At 42.7% G+C, this 22,779-nt stretch overlaps 1 protein-coding gene across 13 annotated transcripts in view; it reads right to left on the bottom strand.

Moving 5' to 3' along the window:
• Positions 1-12,762: 12,762 nt before the first annotated feature.
• Positions 12,763-22,779, bottom strand: part of LIG6 (DNA LIGASE 6) — a 42,980-nt gene continuing 32,963 nt past the window's right edge. Inside the window, exons 9-20 of one of the 13 annotated variants that reach the window (XM_086504138.1) lie at positions 17,758-17,855; positions 17,080-17,145; positions 16,777-16,936; positions 16,580-16,687; positions 16,059-16,108; positions 15,936-15,970; positions 15,780-15,841; positions 14,739-14,900; positions 14,486-14,574; positions 14,306-14,405; positions 14,084-14,201; positions 12,763-13,520 (exon numbers count right to left, since the gene is read on the bottom strand). In XM_086504138.1, coding sequence (XP_086360264.1) covers positions 13,309-13,520; positions 14,084-14,201; positions 14,306-14,405; positions 14,486-14,574; positions 14,739-14,900; positions 15,780-15,841; positions 15,936-15,970; positions 16,059-16,108; positions 16,580-16,687; positions 16,777-16,936; positions 17,080-17,145; positions 17,758-17,855 — 1,260 coding nt within the window. In that variant the 3' untranslated portion in view covers positions 12,763-13,308. Of the gene's footprint in view, positions 13,521-14,083; positions 14,202-14,305; positions 14,406-14,485; positions 14,575-14,738; positions 14,901-15,758; positions 15,842-15,931; positions 15,971-16,058; positions 16,109-16,579; positions 16,688-16,776; positions 16,937-17,079; positions 17,146-17,757; positions 17,856-22,779 lie in introns of those variants that run through there. The other 12 variants (XM_086504140.1, XM_086504141.1, XM_086504139.1 and 9 more) reach the window with 12 other exon arrangements.

Here is a 22,779-nt window from a genome sequence, read left to right as displayed (position 1 = left end):
CATAATGGTAATCGAGGACACATATGACATGATAGACACACATAGGAAATCTCTTTAGCTTGTCAGACTGAGGCCATCCTACACATACAACACTCTGGAAGGCCAACTAAACCAGAACCTAAAGTCTGACTGCTCTTAACTACACTACCAACCCACATACACACAAACGGAAGGAAACTCATCAAATCATGCCAGAATCGTACGAAACTTAAGAAACACCATCCCCTCACTAGGATACACTTGTCCCTAAGACTCTACACTCAAAACCCTAGCTCTGAACCCATCGGCAAAAAATGCGTATAAAAACAGAGCCGAATTTTGAAAGTGCCCGAAAATGAAATCTATAAGTACCTATGTGTAGCTTATGTCGCTACGATTCTAACGACGACTTGCAGGCAGAAAACAGACATCGTTTGATATACTTACAACCGCACAGAGCTCGTAGATGAGCGAGCGCGTTCACTCCGTGTCGCGAGGAATGCTTGGCGTTGTCGCGTAGCTGTTGCCGAAGCTAGTGCAATGATGTTGTCGGTTCTCCAATGTGCTGAGCGAGCGGGGAGTAGTGACAGGATGAAGCTCATGCTCTCTCTCTCTCTCTCTCACACACACACACACACACACACACACATAGTCGACGGCAGCTTAAAACCTAGATTATGATAAAGTTGTTCTTTACAAAAGTGACCTAGGTACCTTATATACTAAAGATACCTTAGGTTAACCAAAAATAGAGTTTGAGGGGTCAAATGACTTGGTATTTACAATCTGGAAGTGCCATTGCACCCCGGCTTCTGCAAAAAGACTACCTACTTATTATAAATGATGTTATAACCATAATCCTCAGTATTCCATAACTTTCAAAAAATATGGCTTTGTTGAGTTATGTCGTGCTGTTGACCTAGCCGTCAACATTCCCCCCTCCGCATTCATGTCGTCCCTCACATGACTTGGTTGCCGATATAGGTTTGGTCTTTGTTGTCGCTTTGCTGATGTAAAGAAAGTATAGGATGTAGCCTTTGCACGAGCTCTTCTTGTTCATCCAATCCAACGTACACAAACTTTCACATGATTCAAGAAAATCATAATTGATGACAAACTTTATGTCCTTCACATCCATGCGCAGGTACAACATCTGTTTTTGTCATTATAGGTCTATTGCCAGATCTAAATTTAGAAAGAACCCAATCTCGTTCATTGACTCTTATCATTATGGATAGAGAAGGCTCCATTTATCACTTGCTCCAGCAAATATGTCGATTTTGAGTATTTTTTATTCTAAAAAACAACTTCTACAATCTATAACCAATGATAGCTTTGTAAGGATTCTGTAGAAATTGTATGGCTAAATCTTCAACTTCTTTAGGCCAATGCAATTCCAATGCAAAGTATGTCTTTCAAGCCGAATCTAGAAGATAATTTTTCTGATTTGAAGTTCTAAACCCATGTTCAGCATTCGATCTGCTTCATCATGGACCTGCTTTTGAGATCCTTTGATTACCCAATTTGCTCTTCGTCATTGAAGACTTCTTTGTTCCTGAAGGAGTACGAGCGGAAGTGCGACGCGAGAGAGAGTGCGAGAAGAAGAGCACGACGATATGGTGAACTCGCTCTACTGTAATGTGTAGAGCATAGTGAGTTCTTATTAGGTTTTTACAAAAGAATATGTGTACATACCTGACGGCCCGCCCACTTACCTGGGCGACCACATTGGGCTTTAAACCCCAACAACCTCCCACTTAAAGTCCAATGTGGTACTTTAAGTGTGAGAGAAGCTACTATACAAGCTAATATACAAGAGATGTAGAGAAGTGATGTACTACCCTACACCTAACTGCTTGCGAAAATGCGCAAAGCTCTCTGAGGGAAGTCCTTTTGTAAGTAGATCAACACGATTTTCTGTGGTGTGAACTTTGACAAGCTGAAGTTGCTTATCCTCGAGCATTTCCTTGATGAAATGATACTTCACATCCACATGCTTTGTCTTTGAGTGATAAACTGGATTGCGAGCCAATTGTATAGCACTTTGACTATCACAATATAACACAGGCATCTCTTCTTTGATTCCCAAATCTGTTACTAGTTGATTAAGCCAAATTGATTCTTTGCATGCCTCTGATGCTGCAACATATTCAGCCTCTGTAGTAGACTGAGTAACACAATCTTGTAATCTAGAACGCCATGATACTGCTCCACTAGCCAATGTAAAGACATACCCTGACGTAGACCTTCGGTTGTCTAAGTCACCTGCATAATCTGAGTCTGTAAAACCCTTTACACTTAGCTCCTGACTCCCATAGCATATACGCATACTCTTTGTAGCTTTTAGGTATCTCAATATTCCTTTCACTGCCTCCCAATGTTTCTTGCCTGGGTTTGACATGTATCGACTTACTACTCCCACTACAAATGCAATGTCTGGGCGAGTAGCAATCATTGCATACATCAAACTACCCACTGCAGACGCATATGGAATCTTATCCATTTCAGCCTGTTCTTCCTCAGACACAGGACAATCTTATTTGCTAAGTTTCACATATGGTGGCAATGGAACACTCAGTGCCTTTCCCTTCTCCATATTGAAACGTTGCAAAACCTTGTCAATATACTCTGTTTGAGATAACCAAATCAACTTCTTTGATCTGTCTCTCTCAATGCACATACCAAGTATATGACTTGCCTCACCCATGTCTTTCATGTCAAACGATTTTGCCATCTTTGACTTCAAAGCGGAAATTTCTTCCAAGTGCTTGCCAGCAATCAACATGTCATCCACATACAAAATAAGGATCAGCCAACTACCATCCTTAGCCTTCTTTGTATATAGACAGTGATCGAACTCACTACGTTTGTAGCCTTGAGAAAGCATAAACTTGTGGAATTTATGGTACCATGCCCTCAGTGATTGTTTTAAGCCATAAAGACTCTTTAACAACTGGCATACCCAATCTTCCTTACCTTTCTCAACAAACCCTTTTGGCTGCTGCATGTAAATTTCCACATCTAAATCACCATGCAAGAACGCTGTCTTGACATCCATTTGATGCAACACCAAATCTAATATGGCAACCAATGCAAGAAAGCATCTCAATGTAGTCATCTTGACCACCGGAGAGAAGACTTCATCAAAGTCAATGCCTTGTTCTTGCTTAAAGCCCTTGGCAACAAGCCTTGCTTTGTACTTTGGCTGCCCTGTGGTAATTTAACTAGCTTCCATGTCTTGTTTTTATGCAGAGCTGTCATCTCTGACTGCATGGCCAATTGCCAATTCCCGGAGTCCTTCATTTGCACTGCTTCCTTGTAACATGAAGGCTCATTGCAATCAGTCAACATGACATAGTTCATAGATGGAACAAACCTATCGGGAGGTCGCGTGATACGTCCAGATCTACGCACAATAGGTGGCTCAGGCTCAGCCACAACCTGTGGTTCCACTCTATCCTATCCTTGCTCCTCTTGAGCCCTGACATTTTGTCTTGCACGTGTAGGTCCATCTTCTTGGAAGAAAACTCTTCTAATCTCTTCAACCCTCTCTGGTTTAGAATGATATTTGGATTCATTAAAGTGAACATCATTGCTGCGGACAACCTTTCTGGATTCGGGATCCCAAAGTCTGTACCCCATCTCACCAGAATTACCATAGCCTAGAAAGATGCACTTTCTACTCTTTGGCTCAAGTTTGTTCCTAAATTCCTTTGGAACGTGAGTATATGCCTCACAGCCAAAGACTCTGAGATGCTTGTATGAGGGCATTTTGCCTGACCATACCATCTCTGGCACTGAATCCTTCTGCAAAACCTTGCTAGGAGATCTATTTACAAGATGAACAGTTGTTGATACAGCTTCAACCCAAAACCCATTTGGCAGCTGTGCATTAGACAACATACTTCTGACCTTCTCTTGTATGGTCCTATTCATCCTCTCAGCAACACCATTTTGAGGAGGATTGTAAGGAGCAGTAAGTTCACGTTTTATACCTTTTGACTCACAAAAGTCCTGAAAGGCCTTTGAAACATACTCTCCACCATTGTCAGTGCGTAAGCATTTAAGCTTCTTGCCACTCTGATTCTCCACAAGTGTCACAAACGTTTTGAAAACACTAAACGCTTCATCCTTGTGCTTGAGACAGTAAACCCATACTTTCCTCGAGTAATCGTCTATAAATGTCATAAAGTAAGAAGCTCCCCCTAGAGATAGGCTAGGCATAGGTCCACACAAATCACTATGAACAAGTGCCAACTGTGTATCTCTTCTACTGCTTCTATGCTTATGTGGCTGCTGTGTTTGCTTACCATACAGACAATGTTCACAGAATTCAAAATCATTAAATGAAAATCCAGGCAAATAACCAGAACGAGACAAGATTTCCATTCCCTTCTTGGACATATGTCCTAACCGGCTATGCCACAAAGAAACGTTCGGCTGCTCGGTTACATTGATTACATTTTTAGAGACATTTGATACATAAATCATGTAAAGTCCTCCAGACTTTACTCCATGTGCTACTGTCATAGAACCCTTGGATATCTTCCACATGTTCTGTCCAAAAGTGGTGACGTAGCCAACATCATCAAGTAAACCTGTGCTGATCAAGCTCTTTGTAATTGCGGGAACATGTCTCACATTCTTCAGCGTGAAAGAAGAGCCATTCTGAAATTTCAATTGAACATCTCCAACACCTAAGATCTCACATGTCTGCCCATTGCCTAGCCGAACATGATCTTTAGTGGGCACATAAGAGGTAAACCACTCCTTGTTTGGAGACACATGAAGTGATGCCCCTGAGTCTATAATCCAGTCACTCAGTGCATTTCCATCAGATGTTGTAAGAAGAGCTGAGTCCATTGTATTCTTCAAGAAGTAGATGTCTCCTGACAATAAACTGTCATCCACTGCAACAGTGTTTGTCACATTTATTTCTTGAATCTTCACTGAGGACTTGTTCTTCTCACCATGGTCTTCAGCTTTCTCTTTGCCTTTTTCTGCTTTCCATTCTCTGCAGTCTCTTTTCATGTGACCCTTCTTGCCACAATGGTAGCATTCTATGTCACTCTTGCCTTTAGCACTGCGGGACTTGCTACGAGACTGATTCCTCTTTCCACCTTTGTACTTTTCTTTGGTCCTTCCCCTGACAACTAAGGCTGTTCCTTTGCCTTTGTCCATTGTCTTTCTATTGGTTTCTTCAGTAAGCAGACTTCCTTCTACACCTGCTATGTTCAAACCATCTGGAGGTGCAGAATTACTCAAAGCTGTGCGAAAAGTGTCCCAACTTTTCGCCAATGTGATCAACAGGAACATAGCTCTAACAGGTTCATCAAACTTGACACCTTGAGCTGACAACTGACTGTAGATTGTGTTGAATTCATTCAGATGATTGGACATAGGTGTCCCTTCTTTCATCTTCAAGTCAACAAGCTTCTTAAGCCAGTATACCTGTGAAGCTGCACTCTGCTTCTCATAAAGATCACTCAGCTTTAACCATGCTTGATAAGCCGACATCTCGTCTACTACATTGAAGTAAACGCTTTCTGCCAAAGTCAGCATAATGGTAGAAAGTGCCAATTCATCCATTTCGCTCCATTCATCTTCGTCCATATCTTCTGGTTTTATCCCCTTGAGCTTTATAGGTTTTATTTGCTTCTTTTGTACCAACACGTGCCAAATCTGCTTCTTCCACAATGGGAAATTGGTTCCATCCAGCTTCTTGATATTGTAAAGAGTAGTGTCCTGTGATCCAGCCATAGCTACGCTTCACAGTAGTTTACTTTCCTGGGAAAAATTCGGCAGAGTTTCCCCTGTAAACTAACCTCTGAACCAATATCAACCTGTCAAATGAACCAAGAAAGCTTCAGATTCTGCAGAAATTTTGGCAAAGTCTCCTTTGTAAAATAGCTCTGGTGTACTAAAAACAGACCAAAAACAGCTCAAAAAACACTGTCTCTCTGACACTGTAAGCTGCGAGTAAACCTGTCCTGCACCTGTACTGTCTCTCACTGTCCTGTCACTACCCTATAAGCATAGACTACGACAATGCCTCAACGGCAGTAAAACAAAGATGCAATCCCAACTGTCTAACTCACAGTCAATACATCCTAGCTGCCTATCTAAGGGTGCTCGAGGGATCGCTCCAAGACCTGTATCACCGAAAGGATCTCAACATTCGAGAATCCCCCAACTCAATAAAACCTCACTCGACCCTCAACAAAGGCTGCAGTAAATCTGACAGTACATAGACTTCCCACAAAGTCATACATCCACAAATTTCCCACTATATGCTATAACCGCTGCGGCGGTTGTTTGCTGCGTGACTCACAGCCAACAAACCCTCAACAAACATACATCATCTCTGACAATACATCCCATGTGGAAGTACCTGCAATGTCAGGATGAAATCTGGAATATCAAGCAGCAAACACAAGATACCTGATGAACTAGTGGATGTCGCCTACAGTCTGTGTGTAGATGCGTTCGTGTTGTATGTGACACGCCTCCAAGAACTGTGAGCCGTCCTTCGATGTGTAGACAGCCACAAATCAACACTCTGGGAGTGTCGATATTCTCAGCACCTGCAGTCGTAGGCCGAAAACCCCAAATTTGCAGAGTCGGATCTGCACCTGTCGAGACCACGTAGTCGAAAATGGCATACGCAGACCTTTGGCGAAGCCAAACGGTGACCGAGATGACCTCAGAATGAAATTCTGAGAACACCAAGCCCTTCGAGCTCTCCCACAAGATTTGGGGCTGTGTCTTCACCTGTCGAATTTCACTCCAATCTGAGCTGGTGACTCTAGCCTCCTGCAGTGCTGCCCCGAGCCTCGATCTGAGCTCTGATACCAGTTGAAGGAGTACGAGCGGAAGTGCGACGCGAGAGAGAGTGAGAGAAGAAGAGCATGACGATATGGTGAACTCGCTCTATGTAATGTGTAGAGCATAGTGAGTTCTTATTAGGTTTTTACAAAAGAATATGTGTACATACCTGGCGGCCCGCCCACTTACCTGGGCGACCACATTGGGCTTTATACCCCAACAATTCCTGCATCAAGGTGATCAAAGCTGCATTTGCCATTGTTAGCTGTTGTGTGCTATGTAAATCATTATACCGCTTCTACTTGATACATGACTCCATTAAAGCCTGACAAACCCCAGTTAATTTCCCAAGTTAGTAACTTGCATCAAAAAGGCTTTATCTAACATCATTCACAATAGACGACGATCTATGAACTATCATCGTCCATTTGTCCCCAAAATTCATATACATGATTTACAAGGTATGTAGATGGCTATCATGGCTTCATATTTGAACAAATTTTATCTTTGGCTAGTTAGGGGTTATACTTTTTTTTTTTTGGGTGAAACCCTTAGCTTGTATTCTCTATTTGTAGCCTCCTGACAAAGTTTGGCTTGATTTGGACTTGTATTTGGATTTACAAGCTAGCTTTTTTGGATGTCAGTCTCGAAAATGATTGATGGTCATCGTTGGCACCTTTTGGCTACCAAACACAGGTAGAACCAATAATGATGACCAAAATTTGGCTTGACCCTTGGTTACTCTTGCTAACATCTATCATGATAGATGATTGAACTGTCATCTCTGCCCCTTTTGTTCTTGTCAATATCGTTAGTCCCTTTTGTTTATTAAGTCACATACAAGATATAAAATTTACAATATAAAGATCTACTTCCTGTATACAACCTTACAGTCGCATGAAGTGTTTGATGGCAACATTACACTTGATGGCTGCTTCCGTTTAGTTGCCTCACCAACTTTCTTTGTCCTTGAAGGCTATCCCGGAGTGTTATGACCATTCTATTATAGTCGAAGACTGATTGGCATTCTTTTTTTACCTTTGACACTACCCATTGTGCGTATGACTTTTGAGACATGCTTTGTTAAGTGTCGTCATTTTCTTAGACCTTCTTCTCTTTGTATTGCTCGACATCGCTTTAGTGTGTTTTTCATATGGATTATGAATTTTTTTCTTTTTTTTTTGAAAAAAATAGCAAAATAAAACAAAAAATAAACTCAACTCAAAAAGCAAAATCAAGTAAATAGAATTTTAAACTCTATGTACACTATACACATGTCCCTAGGGACTCATATAATGCTTTTGTCCCCATAATCCTCTTGTAACGCTATTATGAGGGCACATACACTGAATTTTGTCAAAAATTTTCACAATCAAACACAAAAATTCAAAACAACTCACAAAACATTGCCCTCTAATATCCATAATATTAGGTCCGCACTCAGAATTCCTCCCCCTCTCCAGTTTGGAGTCTTCCTTGATGACATGATATCACCAAGGGTATGTGTTGTGCTTGGGCAATCAAAAATTGTGTCTATCCAGGCCTTGTAATGTAGCCCTATTATGCATACTCAGTTCATGGATGGAAAAGATTTATGTTGTGCAAGATGTGGGTATAAGCAATTTGCTTATTGGCATTTGCTGGCGAAGCTTCCTATTCTAAGCAATGATATTTTCTTTGGAGTCCTGTATCGTTTGCTTGAATGAAGGTTGTAGAGCTTTTTCGAAGGCTTACTTATCTGTTTGATGCTTCGTTGGAATCCATTTTAGCCTTGTGGTTGTTCATCGTATTTGACATTGTTTTCTAGAGTGGATTTCTTCTAATTGTACTGTAATCGTAGGAGGAATTGAAAGAATTCAAGCGACGATGCAATGACATCAGTGTTGTTGCTTTCCTTTGGGACCCACTTCTTTGTGATTATCGGCTGTTTTATTGATGCTGCTCGTTTGGGAACCCATACTTGTGTCCCTGCTTTGTTTGTGTTTGAAGAGACTTCGTCGAGATCCACCTTGTCTTTGTGTGAGTCTTTATCAGTCTTTGCTTAAGCTCTTGTACTCTTGGTTGAGGACGAGATTCAGACTTTAGGAGTTGACAATTTACCCTTTTCGGAATCCAAATGAACTCATAACCTCTTTGTGCTTGAGTCAACTTCTTTAGAACCCAAATCCGATTTGCGAAAGCTTCGGACTTTGTGTTTTTCTTCGTTGTTCTTGCAGGCTTCGACTATTTTTCGGATGGCATTGGATCTTGTGATTTTTCATCAAAGATCTTTGTTTTCTTGATCCATACCTGTTTTTGGCCAATCTGGCTCTTTGGTATCCAGATGTTTTGAACTTTTTGATTCTGTCTCATTCTTTTCTTTTGGCCTTCTTTGGTTGTTATGGAAGTTGCTAGTGATGTTTATGACCTAAAAACCTGGTAGGGGATGTCAAAAGAATCATTAGTCGTTGTTGTCCGCAATAAGGTTGCATTCTAGCACTTTCCCTTTGTGGTTTGGCTGGTTATAGAAAATTGCTATCTATTTGCTCCTGGATTGTTGTTTCTACGATGACCTTGGTATCCACTTGATTAGAGCATTGGTAGCTCGTTGACATGATTGTGTTCTTCTTGGCTCAGTCTTTTCTTCATGTATAGGAGCCACGTATGAGGATGCTTGCTGCGGTTGCGTTTCCACCGAGGATTTTGGAATCCACTTTTGATGCACTTTATTCTTGTAGCAAAGACATTGTTTCCTGGGTCTTTGATCTGGACAATCATAAAACCGTGCATTAGTTAAAGTTTCATTCTTGTCACCTCCTTTGTCGTCTGGATTTTCGCTGTTGGCATCTTCTTGAAGCTTCAAGTGTTCTATAGATTTGTAGAACTCGTCTTCTTTGTCTTCATTTTCCTGAATTACACTCACTGCAAAGTAAGGAACGACATCATAGCAATTTTCATCACAAAACTTCGTTGTTGAATCATTTTCAATAACGTACACATCCAGAGTAGCCAAGATGTGTTTCCATTCAAGTGGCTCTAATTCTTCCTCAAGAAAGGGTTCTGGGATATAATCTGTATCTTCAATGGTCCTTTCTAGGATGCCTTCCCTTCCGCATTATCAAGCTCCACATATCCACAGTTCTTTAGGCTTACACAACCATGTTGGAAGTTTTGATCCTGCTACAATAGCGAGATCAAACTCCCCCATAGGTGTTCTCGTCACATCCCTGTAACTATGGTCCTTCAAGTTTATCTTTGTCGTGGTTTCCATGTCTCAAGTAGATACGGTCATAACCCCAATCTTTAACCATTTTTAGCTGTCGCATGAATGGTCTTCTTAGAATGATGTCATAGTTGTTCTTCTTGCCAAAGTCAACAATAGCAAAGGTTTGCTCATATTCAATGCCATAAGAAGTAACTACTACTTTTTCTAGCAGTCCTATAGGCCTTTCCATGTGTCTGTCTGCAAGCTGCAGTTTCATCCTAGTAGTCCTCATTGCTTGTTTTCTCCATTTTCGAGACCTCTTTTGTTGCGATGGCAACGCCAACTCCACTGTTAATGGTTTTTACACCTCGGATTTCCACAGGAAGAGTGTTGTTCTCATCTTCTCCCTCATAGTACTCGCCTACCTTGTTTAGCGGCACTGATTGAGTGTTTAGTCAAGGCATTTCCAGCTCTTTGATCCCTTCTTGGATCTGAGTCATTGGTTTCTTAACACCAAATTTCTCTAGGCATTTTCCAACAGTTGCCTACATGTTTGCTCGTATTCTGAGCAATTTGGCTTACGTTATCATACAGTTGACTGGTGTAGACAAAATGTCTATTAGCCCTTTCGAATCGATGACCTTGTTGCGAGACAATCTCTGTGATAGGACTGCAACAACATCTAACTTGGCCTCGTACTCTCTCGTGTAAGATGGTGGTGTTCTTAATGAATGGGGTTGATTGTCCATAGACTGTACAGATCCTTTGTCTCCCCAATACGATTCCACTTCTAGATTTATTTGAGATCCAGCCTCAAATTGGTGGAAGAGACACTCCTCTTCCACCACCCGTCTGGTTTACTCGTATGCTTATCTTACTCGCTTCATTGGCCTCTGTGACTTGTTTCCACAATTCGTCGAGACCGTCTATTTCTTTACAGTTGACAACTAGCGCTACAAGGTGATACTAGCGAGACTGTCTATTTCTTTACAATTGACAACTAGTGCTACAAGGTGATACTAGCGAGACCGTCTATTTCTTTACAGTTGACAACTAGCGCTACAAGGTGATACTCCTCTTCCACCACCCGTCTCGTTTAGTCGTCTACTTATCTTACTCGCTTCATTGGCCTCTGTGACTTGTTTCACAATTCGTCGAGACCATCTATTTCTTTACAGTTGACAACTAGCGCTACAAGGCGATGCAGCATGTTGGTATGGACAGATAACAGTATGGTTTCAGACACATGGTTTCAACATGGATAGATTGCCTCCGTTTCAATACTCCCTGGATGCACCCTGCTTGTCTCTTACACGGACAGAGATCACCAGACTCATACGCCAGATCTGATTCAGCTAGATACCAAGAGCACATGGATACAGCCGACACAGGCGTTGGGCACGAAGATGGCCTTCTACAGAGAGCATCTTCTCCAACTCACGGAGCTCCAAATCGAGACTGGCCGATTTCGAGGGGTGCCAGCAGGGGCCAGGATATGTCAGCAATGTAACTTAAGAGCCAGAGACAGAGCTGCACTACACATGTCATTGCCCGGCGTTCTATGAGATACGTGGCCGCTTCCATTGCCAAATCAGAGAAGGTTTCGGACCATTTTCTAGAGTCATGAGATACGAGGATCAAAGATGTCTTGGATTGTTCCTGCTAGAGTTATGCAGACTAAGGGAGAACTTGCTGAGGACATCAGGGGAAAGACAACCTCAGAGACGAATCACAGATTTCTTTACACCAGCCAGGGGAGAGCCACAATCATGACAGCAGATATCAGAGCCCACCCACGCTAGAGGTACGTTGCTTGACCGAGCCACTGAGCTAGGCAGATCCAGACACCAGCGACCTCAAGGGGTCTCCCACCATCGACGAAGGCTACAGCAGAAGATACAAATCACTCTAGCTCGACATGCAAGACACCCAACCAACATACTGACCATGGAGGAGGTTGATGAGATTCGACAACGACCGATGAGAGATTTCATTTGAACCCACCAAACAATCCCCCCCCCCCCCCCCCCACCCACCCACCCATATCTCGTCTCAATTCCAAATCAGCTTCAGATTCATTTCCTTTTTCCTTAGTGTTTTAGTGTTACTTCTTTGTAATGTGGGTACTCTAGACATGATATCAGATTCACCAGTTGTAACTTTTTGGTCTCACAAGTCATTTTGGCCTTTCGAAGACATTAATATAAAATTTCATTTCATTTCATTTCTCTTTGCGCCTCGGATTGTCTTTGTTCGAGAGACGGATCACATACTTCTTTAGAGTAGACATTGGGCATCCGGAGGAGCTACTACCACAGCCGAGCCCACATTCTACTCGCACCAGAGACACGCTAATTGACCGAGCTAGGGAGGTCTAGATGCTCACGACTGCGGAGGACTACACAGCACCGACGGAGACTGCATCAAAGGATTCAGATCACCTTGGCCCGACATGCATGACGCCCAGTCAAACTACTCACCATGGAGGAGATTGATGAGATCTGCCAGCGGCCGAAGCTCGATCTCTTGTGATCTAGCTCTTTCTGAGGATGCACCCACACTTTGTTGTCTTAGCCCCCCATTCACTTCACCCCCTAACCCCTGCTCATATCCTACACAAGCCCAGCTAGCTGCTTAGCTCACATCTAGCAGCATAAGATTCTATAGTTTTTATTTTTGTTACTCAGACTTTGTATCAGATCCACCACATTGTAACTTTCTGAACTCATAGGTCACTTTGGCTTTTGAAGACGTTAATATAACATTTCAGAACATTTCTCTCTCAGCACAAGCAGCTTTCTTCTCAATTAGAACACTACATTCATGCCATCATGATTTCCATAGCATTAGCCATGTGATTACAATGCTAGAATGGCTTACAAAGCAACTCTTCCAGATATACATGTAGTGTAAATGTGCAAAAAAACATATGCATACCAATGAGATTGGGTGATACTGGCCTGCTATATACTAAGGTGATTTTCTGATAATGCAGGCCAGCATTGACTGCACAAGGCACTGGATTTTAGAACCTGGAACTTCTCGACCCTTGGACAATCAAAGTCTTATACGGATGAATTTGGGCTAGAAAAGATCCCACTTGAGAGATCATACCAATCCCTTGCTAGCTGTGAGTCTCTGCTTGGTGACATGATGACTTGACGAGACAGCAGCTGTTTCTGTGTTCTGAAAGCTTACAACTTGGAGCTCAACCAAATATAAAAAGCAATTCCAAAAAGCTTGCCAACATACCTGCTTCTGCATACCATCTCTGCTTTCCTTGCAACCCCAAAATTGCTGATGTATTGGTCACTTTCTAACTATCCTTTTTGAGGACTTTCGCTACGCTGTGCTGGTATCTCAAGCTTCCGGCTTTGCTGCTGAAACAGATCAGCAATGTCTGATGGTGTATTTGAATCTTCTGGCCTTTTGTCTAACCGCTCCTTAATAAAACGAGGAAATCTCAAAGAGATGCCTCGTGAGGGATGCACAAGTCCAACAGCTGCTTGATGTACTGGAGATACCGTCAAGTCTGCATCACACAAAAGGCACGTGAGAAACGTATCGATTCCGGAATTTTCTTTTATTGATAATTTCTGGACAAAAAACATTGCTTAGTGGCAAAAATTGTAAGGTTTCAATTGGGACGATTGGCTCTTTCTTGGGCATGGCACTATTCATGCATTTTCTGTATGAAGATTATGACACCATAACAAATATTACTCAGCAGGGGGCAAACATCTTCTGAAATGTGGCAAGATAATGAGAGTCGTACAAAACACCATATAAGTAATTTAAACTTAAGTTGCCAGATGGCTGAGGAAAACTTACATTCGTCGCCTCATGAAGTACATTCTACACAATGTTACTACATGCACAGAGTAACATTGTGTAGACCTCACACAAAGCATGATAAAAAGCAATAAATCATTGAAACAGCAGCAATGTAGCCATCTGCTGAGGGCGTCCTTGATAGGAGGACTGCTTTGAAAATCTCAAACTTGTTTTCTCTAAACAGTCAATGGAACATTTGCCACCCACCAACAATTTCGCTAAATTAAAGGGAAAGATAGCACAGGTGTCATTAATCCGCACCTGCACCTCGAATTTCCCAAACAAGCTCTGGAGAAAACCAGACATTGGGCTCCTCAAGGGTCTGATAGTAAGTCGGTTTTCTCTGAAGTAAACGTTCATCCGCAAAAAATGCTTTCATCTGTTTAAAAGACAAAAGTTAGTGAGCTTCAAGGTGCAAAGACAGTATATAAAATGTGCTGAGCTCACATTGCTTCCTAAGAAACAGGATTATCCAGTGTGTACCTGTTTGTAGAAAACATCTGTGAACCCAGACATGACTCGACAAACACTCTGGTATTCTTCTCGATCTGCATCGTAACAAGCTAGAAGGAAAGGACTAAACCTGTAAGAAACATGATTATGTCACTTCCTGAAAGTAGTTGTTTCGACAATAGCCAATGTCTTTATTTTTATATCACTTGCCAGCCAGCTTTTCGTCCATTGCCATGCCAAGCTCCAATTGGAACCAAATCTAATGTATCATGTAGCCCCTCAATGTAATCTCGTTTTACCTAAGACAGTAGATATACAAAAAAATAAATTGGCATTTACAGGCGCAACAAATGTTTACCGACAAAAGCAAATGAACATCATAACAACTTTGCTGTAATGTCTACATGATGCTCCTACTTTGGACTCTACAGTCGCAAAAGCTTCATTATTCACCAGATATTACCTTCAACCATGAGTCGGATCGCTTGGAGGGAGCATAAGCTGACTCACTGTCAAGAGTCTTTACCATTATTCCCTCACAAGATGAATTGATTGCTTCCTCCAGGAAATTCTCCACTTGAGTTATGGCAGCCAAATTTTCCCCGTCTGCTTCCTCTCCTTCAATCTATAGCAAAATAAAGGGTAGCCATTGGCACATATCTTCCTATCAATTATCTCCCTTTATAAGTCCAACTTATCTGAGAACATAGTCCCCTGGATATTTTCTAATACAAAAGATGATCTTGGCCTATTTTATATCATGCACAAATTCAACAGATTCATTTGACCAGAGATAAGAGAAACTAATGAGAGTTTTCAGCATATGAGTACTTGTTTCTGAAACCATATTGACCAGGCTTGTTAGTGATAGGTTAGGGAGTCCAAGGGTATCCTATTTAATGCAAATTTGGGCAGCCATGTCTTCAGCATCCAAGGTTGAGTTGTTGTATGAAGTATGACTATTTCCAAGCATGTGTAGCACCTCCACAGACGGGGGTGGACTCAGGTATGCTCTTAAGTAGCTCGCATGAAACAATAACTACAGCACTTGACACCAAAAACCATATCAAGCAAAGATTCCAAAGAACAAATTTGGCAAGCAAGCACAAATCGGAGGGGCTAGCATTAAAGGGTCACAAACGTGCATAGTTGACACAACAGAGAATACAGAAAGCAATTCACCAAATACTCCTTTCCCAACTACAATTTAAATACAAAGATAAGGACAAGCTATTGCGAGTTCTTTAATGGCTTCCACAAGACAAGAAACATGTACACGAAATCAATCTATTAACAATCTGTCTACCCATATATCTACATCTAACTGCCTATCAGTCTATTTAACCATCTACCCCCTTCTATATGACTAAGATCCACAGCATGTTGCTTGGTCTACTTCTACAATCATTGTTCACCCAGAAAAAGGTCTCAAAACAGGATTCCTCAAGGCACTTCTGGGCAGCAGAAAACTAAGTTTTGATACCTAGAGGTTATAATTTTGTACCGTTATTTGATTGGTGAACCCAAAACAACCAGCTTGACCATCTTCAAAGCACTCCTGCATTCCTGCAAAGGATACCCATGAGAACATACATACAAGAAAATTCAATATGACAGTACAAGATCTTGACTCTATGCTTGTGTAAAGATCAAGACCTACTCTTTCTCCGTTCGGCAAAAATCGCTTTCACAAGCCTGCAAAATGTACTGCGTCGTTGAGTCCACCAGACCATTAACTCTTCAACTTCTCAATCAATGCAACCGAGAAAGAGATAATACATACGGTTCCCCATTTGCATACATCAAATCGAACACAAAGAGGCAAACATCCACCTACATTAACAAAGAGAAAGCCATAATTCACAGGAAACCAGCTAGGTGTCAATATATTTACCTCCTCAAAACTAAAACAAGGATCAAAATTAGATACAATTTGTAGATTTTAAGCATCTGCGAGGCTCTTTTGCCCAGCTCTTACAGTAAATACACTCAACCTTTGGTAGGTGTACGAGTAAGAAAGCAAACCAATAGTATACTACAAAGAGCAAGACCTATTGTATACAAGCACAATGGGATACATGCAAGCATATGTGAGTCGTGCTTGCACAATGGAACAAGCTACAGTAGAGCAAGCATAACGTGATCCATGCAAGTCATGCGTGCACTAGGAATACTGCCAATTACTAGTGACCGTTGTTGAAGCACCCTTGAGGTCGACTAAACTTGTCAAAAGGCCCTATAAAGAGCATATGGCAACGTGACAAACTAAGCTGTCAACTAAGTACATACACCCCTTTAGGATACCTTGATATTCTCAAGGCTGACAGTTGCTCCACTGCGGCCTCTTTCTCGAGTACTAAGGTGCTGAAATGCCATCAATTTGTTGTTATTCTCCCTATCAACAGCGACAATCTGTATAGAGAAACAGAAGGTAGGTGCATTCTTGCATGTGACACAGAATTTTCCAACTTGCAGAAACTATAATGAAAATGCTCTGTAACCTCAGCATCAAAGATGAGATCTTGAATACCAGGCCTCACAGCCATCCGAACAATGTCAAGCACATCAGGGAAGCGGGAGGTCGTGTCTTCACAATTACGTGAAAAGATCCTAATAGTTCCATCTTTTAGAAGATGCACTTGAGCACGCTGTCCATCATACCTGTGCACATAACCTGCTTGATATATCATCAATACACAGAGATTGAAGACTCTTTTGCTACCTCTTTGCAGTTAGAACCTAAAATTATTACAAAAGAAATATCATTCCAAAATTGGAAGCCCTCGTCTACGTAAAAAGCTTACTTGTATTCACAAGTGAAAGGTTTCCCCTGGAAACGTTTGAATACCTCAGTAATTCCATTTGTAATTCTGCATGTCACATCAGCACAATAAAAGAACTGCCCAAAGATTTTCTTGGAAACAATAGATCTATGCATTAGGATATCTGAAGTAAACATTTTTGTTTCTCAGTTTCAGGTTCAACACTAACAAGGGTTATACACACAGCCTTAGGCCACAGCAGCCATTAGTAAATGCACAGCTTATTTAGTTAAATGTTGTTCTTATGTCGAAAAGATGAGGCATCACTGAAAATACTATTTGTCATACAAGAACATTCAATGATCACAAGCAGGCTGCACTAAAGCAGAATAGAGGTAATCCAGTAATGTGACAATTAACAATGATATTGTGGTTGCTGTCAGCTACGATAAAAGATCTATCTGCCGCAACAATTAAGCCTAACACTCAAGCAATTGCATTCATGGTTACCCATGATGGATTCTAAACCAAAACACTTACAAATTTACTCAGCAATTTATTCTTTCAATGAAAGATTAAGTGCTGATTTAAGGTCAACCCATCAGTAGTGTAACTATGAGACCAAGGTATTGCAGACTTGAGGTAAGAACTCCACTGTTCTTTGACTATTCCCCTCAAAAAGAAATATGTGCCATAAAGCTGAAAAGACTTGATACATACTTTGCCAGCATCGGTTTGACAGGTATACCAGGACTGACTGCAACTTTGTTCAATACTGTCTGGACTCCATCCTGCAACAAAGCTGGCACTAGAATGTTCTGGTGCCACAACACCAGATTATAATGCATCACTGAGATCCAAGCAGCCTCATGAGTCTATCTAGGGCCAGGGCCCGTGATTCCTTTTGTGATTTGTAATGCCAAACTTTAAAAACTACCAGAGTCTGACAGCTTCATAATTGCACATATGAAACGAAAAATGTGTTACCATCTGCAAAGGCCTAAAATACCTATGAGACCATTTTCATATAACAAAAACTAAAGATAATGTAAAATGCTAAAAATGAAAACAAAAAAGTAACTAAATAGAGCCAGCTGGTAGTAAATCTCCCAAACTTGATCTTCTGGGTAGGCTGTCACTACAGACACCATCATATAAACTCTCACAAGGGCCATTGCATCATGGCATCGAACTCCTCCTCTGTGAAGAACATTATAGGAGTTGCTCTATGCAGCTCAATAATGGCTGGCTGTGGTGATAATAAACATTCATTAACATGATCTGCAAGAGGGAAGAGGGGATAGAGATCTACTAATCTCTGTATCTCTATCAAGGAGATGTTGGGGTGTAGGCCAGGTGGCCGTGGGAAACCACCCTTGTACACTTTAATTTCCCCTATTCAATATAGGGAGAGAAAGAGGAAGAGTTGACTGCTCTTCTCTTTCTTCTCCACTAACCCACACAGTGGCTGCCTGTGCATCTCCCCCTTCCCCATATCTCTTCTCCCCCTCTCTTGCACACACTCCGCACGCACACGCGCACATCAACAATTGGTATCAGAGCTATGGTGGTGAACCGCGTGCACAACTGCTTTTCGACGACCGCCGACTCGGAAGCGACGGAGCTCACCTTCTATGGCGGAGCTCAAGCTTGAGCTTCGTGGTGGCAGCAGATCGGACACGGATCGGGGCTTGAATGGAGAAGATCGGAGGGAGATCTCAACGGTTCCCGGCTACCCAACACGCACAGCCCTCCTTTGGAGAAGGGGGAATCTTTGAGTGAGACTCGACATCTCTGTGGAAAACAGAGTATGAAGAAAAGCCTTGGAGGTTTGAAGCTTCAAGCAGTTGGAAGCTCAGAAGAGAGAGAATGTAAGCAAGCCGGGGCAGCCAGGGTTGACAAAAAGCACAAGCCCAAAGGCTTTGCAAGAGAGCAATCAAGAGCAGGCTCAAGAGAATCAAACAGAATCTTTGAGAAGCCTGAGAGCTTTCGGCAACCTCTGCAGAGTCAGGCAAAGGAGCAAGAAGTCGACAGTGAGTACCCTTAGTTGAGTGCAGAGAAATCGGCAACATCGGGCAGCAGGCAGACAAATGAGATTGGAGCCCGGGTAGGTCAATACCGCAAAGAATTTTCTTTTGCTTGTGTGTGTGATCACACACACACACACACACACACACACACTCAGCATCAAGGGCGGCAGTGAATCGGATGAAAAGAAGGAATCGGCTGCAGCATTGGAGCTTCAAGGACCTGAGTGCAGTAGGCAGCGCTGCCAGTTCACAGATTTCTGAGCAAGGAATTGCGAGCAAAGGTAGGTGGAACCGAGCAGAAGCAGTCCACCTGAATCGAAAGCCAGTAGAGCTTACACACACACACACACACACACTGTGTGTGTAAGCACCAAAATCAAGCAGCGCTACTGGCATCGAGCACATTCGGGGTGCTGCAGCGGGCAATCGAGCAAACAATTCGAGCAGGACATTGGCACTTGCTTGGTGTTGTGTATAGAACACACACAACTCACTGTGTGTATGCTTGGCCTTGAACGAGCTGCAACACTAAACAGGAACTAGCGCGAGCAAACGACTGCAGGCAGCTTTCGACAGAGAGCATCGATTTTTTTTTAATTTCACACTCCCACAATAGTGTGTGTGCAAGGGCTCATTCCCATCGAGCCTGCGACCGAATCCCCCGACTCCTCTCCTCGAGCTCGTGAAAAGAAAGTTTCTGCAGTTGTAAGAGAGAAAGAGACAGCTTGATTAAGAGATTGGAAGATACTTTCTCGAACAAAAAAAAAAACCCAAAAAAAAAAAAAAAGGCGAGCTTGACACCGTGCTTGTAAGCGAGCCCAAGCAACACACAGAGCGAGTGACCGAGTGAGAGCGAGATACCAGAGTCTCATCTCTCCTTTGTATGAGGAGTCAAAACTCAACTCAAAATGCATATAAATGTGCCAACTGCACTAACTGGGCATCTGCTACACAAAACCACTGCTATGTGAGTGTCAACTCGGCGTCAAAAGCATAAATAACCGTCCAGATACATATCCTATGGCGAGGGTACCGTAAAGGGGAACTCCAGCTACCTGTATCACCCAAGGTGTCTCAACATTCGAGCACACCCCAGCTCAAAGAAAACCTCACGCTATCGACCCTCCAAAAGGCTAATGCAGACACAAATGGACCAGCCACAGTCTCAGAAAGGGATCTTCCGGTCCGAGTCTCAGAAACGGCCGAGAAAAACTGCCAAAATAGCCAAAAATGGCTCCACACGTAGTACAACGGACAGTGTCCGTAACTCAACGAACATGAGTAAAACCGCGCTCAAACAGGTGCCAAGAACTGCTGCATGCAGTGAAAGTGATCCCTGCGGGGATATCTGCTCTCAAAAGAGCTCAGTAGCACTATGTGTGCGCACAACAAAATGCATCTGTGAACGCATGTGTCCGCAGAGAATCTGCTGTCAAAATGACTGCCAAATCGTCAAAGCGCTGTGTCTGGTAACCTGGAGAAGCTGTGAGTGAATGGGTTGAAAACCCCCCCTGTAGCCTGTAACCTGCGTGTCGGTGTCGCTATGTGCCGATTTTTGCCGCCGGGCAGAAATATGCTAGTCAAATAGCCGCCAAAGGTGTCGTATCCGTAAACTGTGTCGTATTGTGCGATCAGTGCGCTCAGTGCCGATGCCGGGTGCCACTCCTCTATGATAGAGGTACCTCACCCGCGCATGTCGCAAGCACGGTCATCGATCGCAGGAACGCGCTCGTCCTGGGAAAACGCCTGGTGTCTGGGTCGGATGTCGGAGATCCACCGTAATGTGCAGTGTCGAGCCGGTGCGCATGAGCAGTGTCGATGCCGATGTCGCCTTCCGCCGCCGGGCGGAAGTGGGTAGCCGTAAAACGCTAATGCTCGTCGGACTCGGTGTGCAGACGTCGAAGTCGAGTGACGATGTCAAAATCGGAGTGATACCAATTGTCACAAGAAGGGTCATTACAAAAAGGATTGTCGCAGTTTCCTAAGAGATCAGAAAAACATGCAAAAGGATAATTCTGGCAAAGGCAAAAGTACAGTAAAGATTGAGGAGCTCAATATTGTTGAGTCTTCCATACCTATCACTGCAGTAGAGGATGCTCCTCCTCCAGTGATGCTCATTATGCCCACAGAGATTCATCCCGAGGTGACAGAAGATGCCTCAGATGTTCTCATTTTCACTTCAGATCTCACTCCAGATGCTTTGGTTGCACAGGATGAGGGTTATGCACAGAATTGGATCCTTGATTCTGGTGCAAGTTTTCATGTCACACCGCATAGAGAGTGGTTTTCCTCTTATGCATCCATGCATGGAATAGTCAAGCTTGGTGATTCCTATGAGCTTGACATTATTGGCATTGGTGATGTGAAACTTCGGATGCATAATGGCACTACTTTTGTGCTGCAGAATGTCAGACATGTGCCCAAGCTTACGAAAAGCTTGCTTTCTATAGGGCAATTGGATGATCTTGGCTACACTACAGTTTTTGGTAATCGTTCTTGGATGATCCGCAAGAACAACCTTATCATGATGAAAGGCAATAAAAACGGATCCCTGTACTCTTTGTTTGTTTCGAGTGTCAACGAACACTCTATCTATGTTGCCGAGCTGCCGTCTCCTGAGTTGTAGCATAGCCGGCTAGGCCATATTAGCCAAAAGAGAATGAAAACACTTCAGCGTTTTGGCTACTTACCTATGTTAGATTACACGAACTTTCCATTGTGTGAGCATTGTCTGTATGGCAAACAGACTAGATTGACATCTTCGCCATTGAATAAGAAACTAGGCGAACCTCTAGACTTGGTGCACAGTGATTTGTGTGGTCCAATGCCACATAAAACTCTAGGGGGGGCGAACTACTTTCTCACGTTCATAGATGATTCTACCAGAAAGGTGTGGGTGTATCTCCTTAAGCGTAAGGAAGAAGTTTTTTCGACATTCCAAAAATTCCTCGCAATGGTTGAGAACCAATCAGGAACAAAGCTCAAAGCTTTTCGCACGGACAATGGTGGAGAATACGTCTCCACAGAGTTCAAGGATTTTTGCAATAGAAGAGGCATTCGGCGGCAATTTATTGCTCCATACACACCTGCACAAAATGGGATAGCTGAAAGAATGAATCGTACGATTCAAGAGCGAGTTGTCTCTATGATGTCTATGGCGAAGCTTACTCCCGAATTTTGGGGGGAAGCTGTTCTGACAGCAGTGCACATCATCAACAGGTCACCAAGTTCTCCTTTGAATTTCAAAATTCCAGAGGAATTATGGACTGGCAAAAGGCCAAGCCATGAGCATTTACGTGTCTTTGGATGTGAAGCATATGCACATGTGCCCAAAGAACTTCGTCGGAAGTTAGATCCCAGATCACACAAATGCATCTTTATTTGCTATGGTGCAAACGGAGAGATGGGATATCGTCTCTGGCACCCAGAATCAAACAAAGTCATTCGTAGCTCACATGTAATTTTCAATGAATAAAAAATGCACAAGAAGCCCATCAAAGATGTTGAGTACAGACGTGTTCGTTTTGAGGATGTAGCCTCCGAACCAACTCAGTTTAGTAGTGTCGCACCTACTCCTCAAGTGCAAGATACTACTATTGCTCCGGAGAGAGCAGAATCCAGCAGTCAGGCACTCAGACGCTCTGAGAGAGTATCACGTGCACCCAAGCGGTTTGAGCCGGGTATACACCACATTTTGGTCACTGACAGTGGA

Source organism: Adiantum capillus-veneris, chromosome 28 (assembly GCF_014529385.1).
Source record: "Adiantum capillus-veneris isolate H3 chromosome 28, ASM1452938v2, whole genome shotgun sequence".
Classification (NCBI taxonomy): domain Eukaryota; kingdom Viridiplantae; phylum Streptophyta; class Polypodiopsida; order Polypodiales; family Pteridaceae; genus Adiantum; species Adiantum capillus-veneris.
This window is presented reverse-complemented; position numbering and strand designations above follow the sequence as displayed.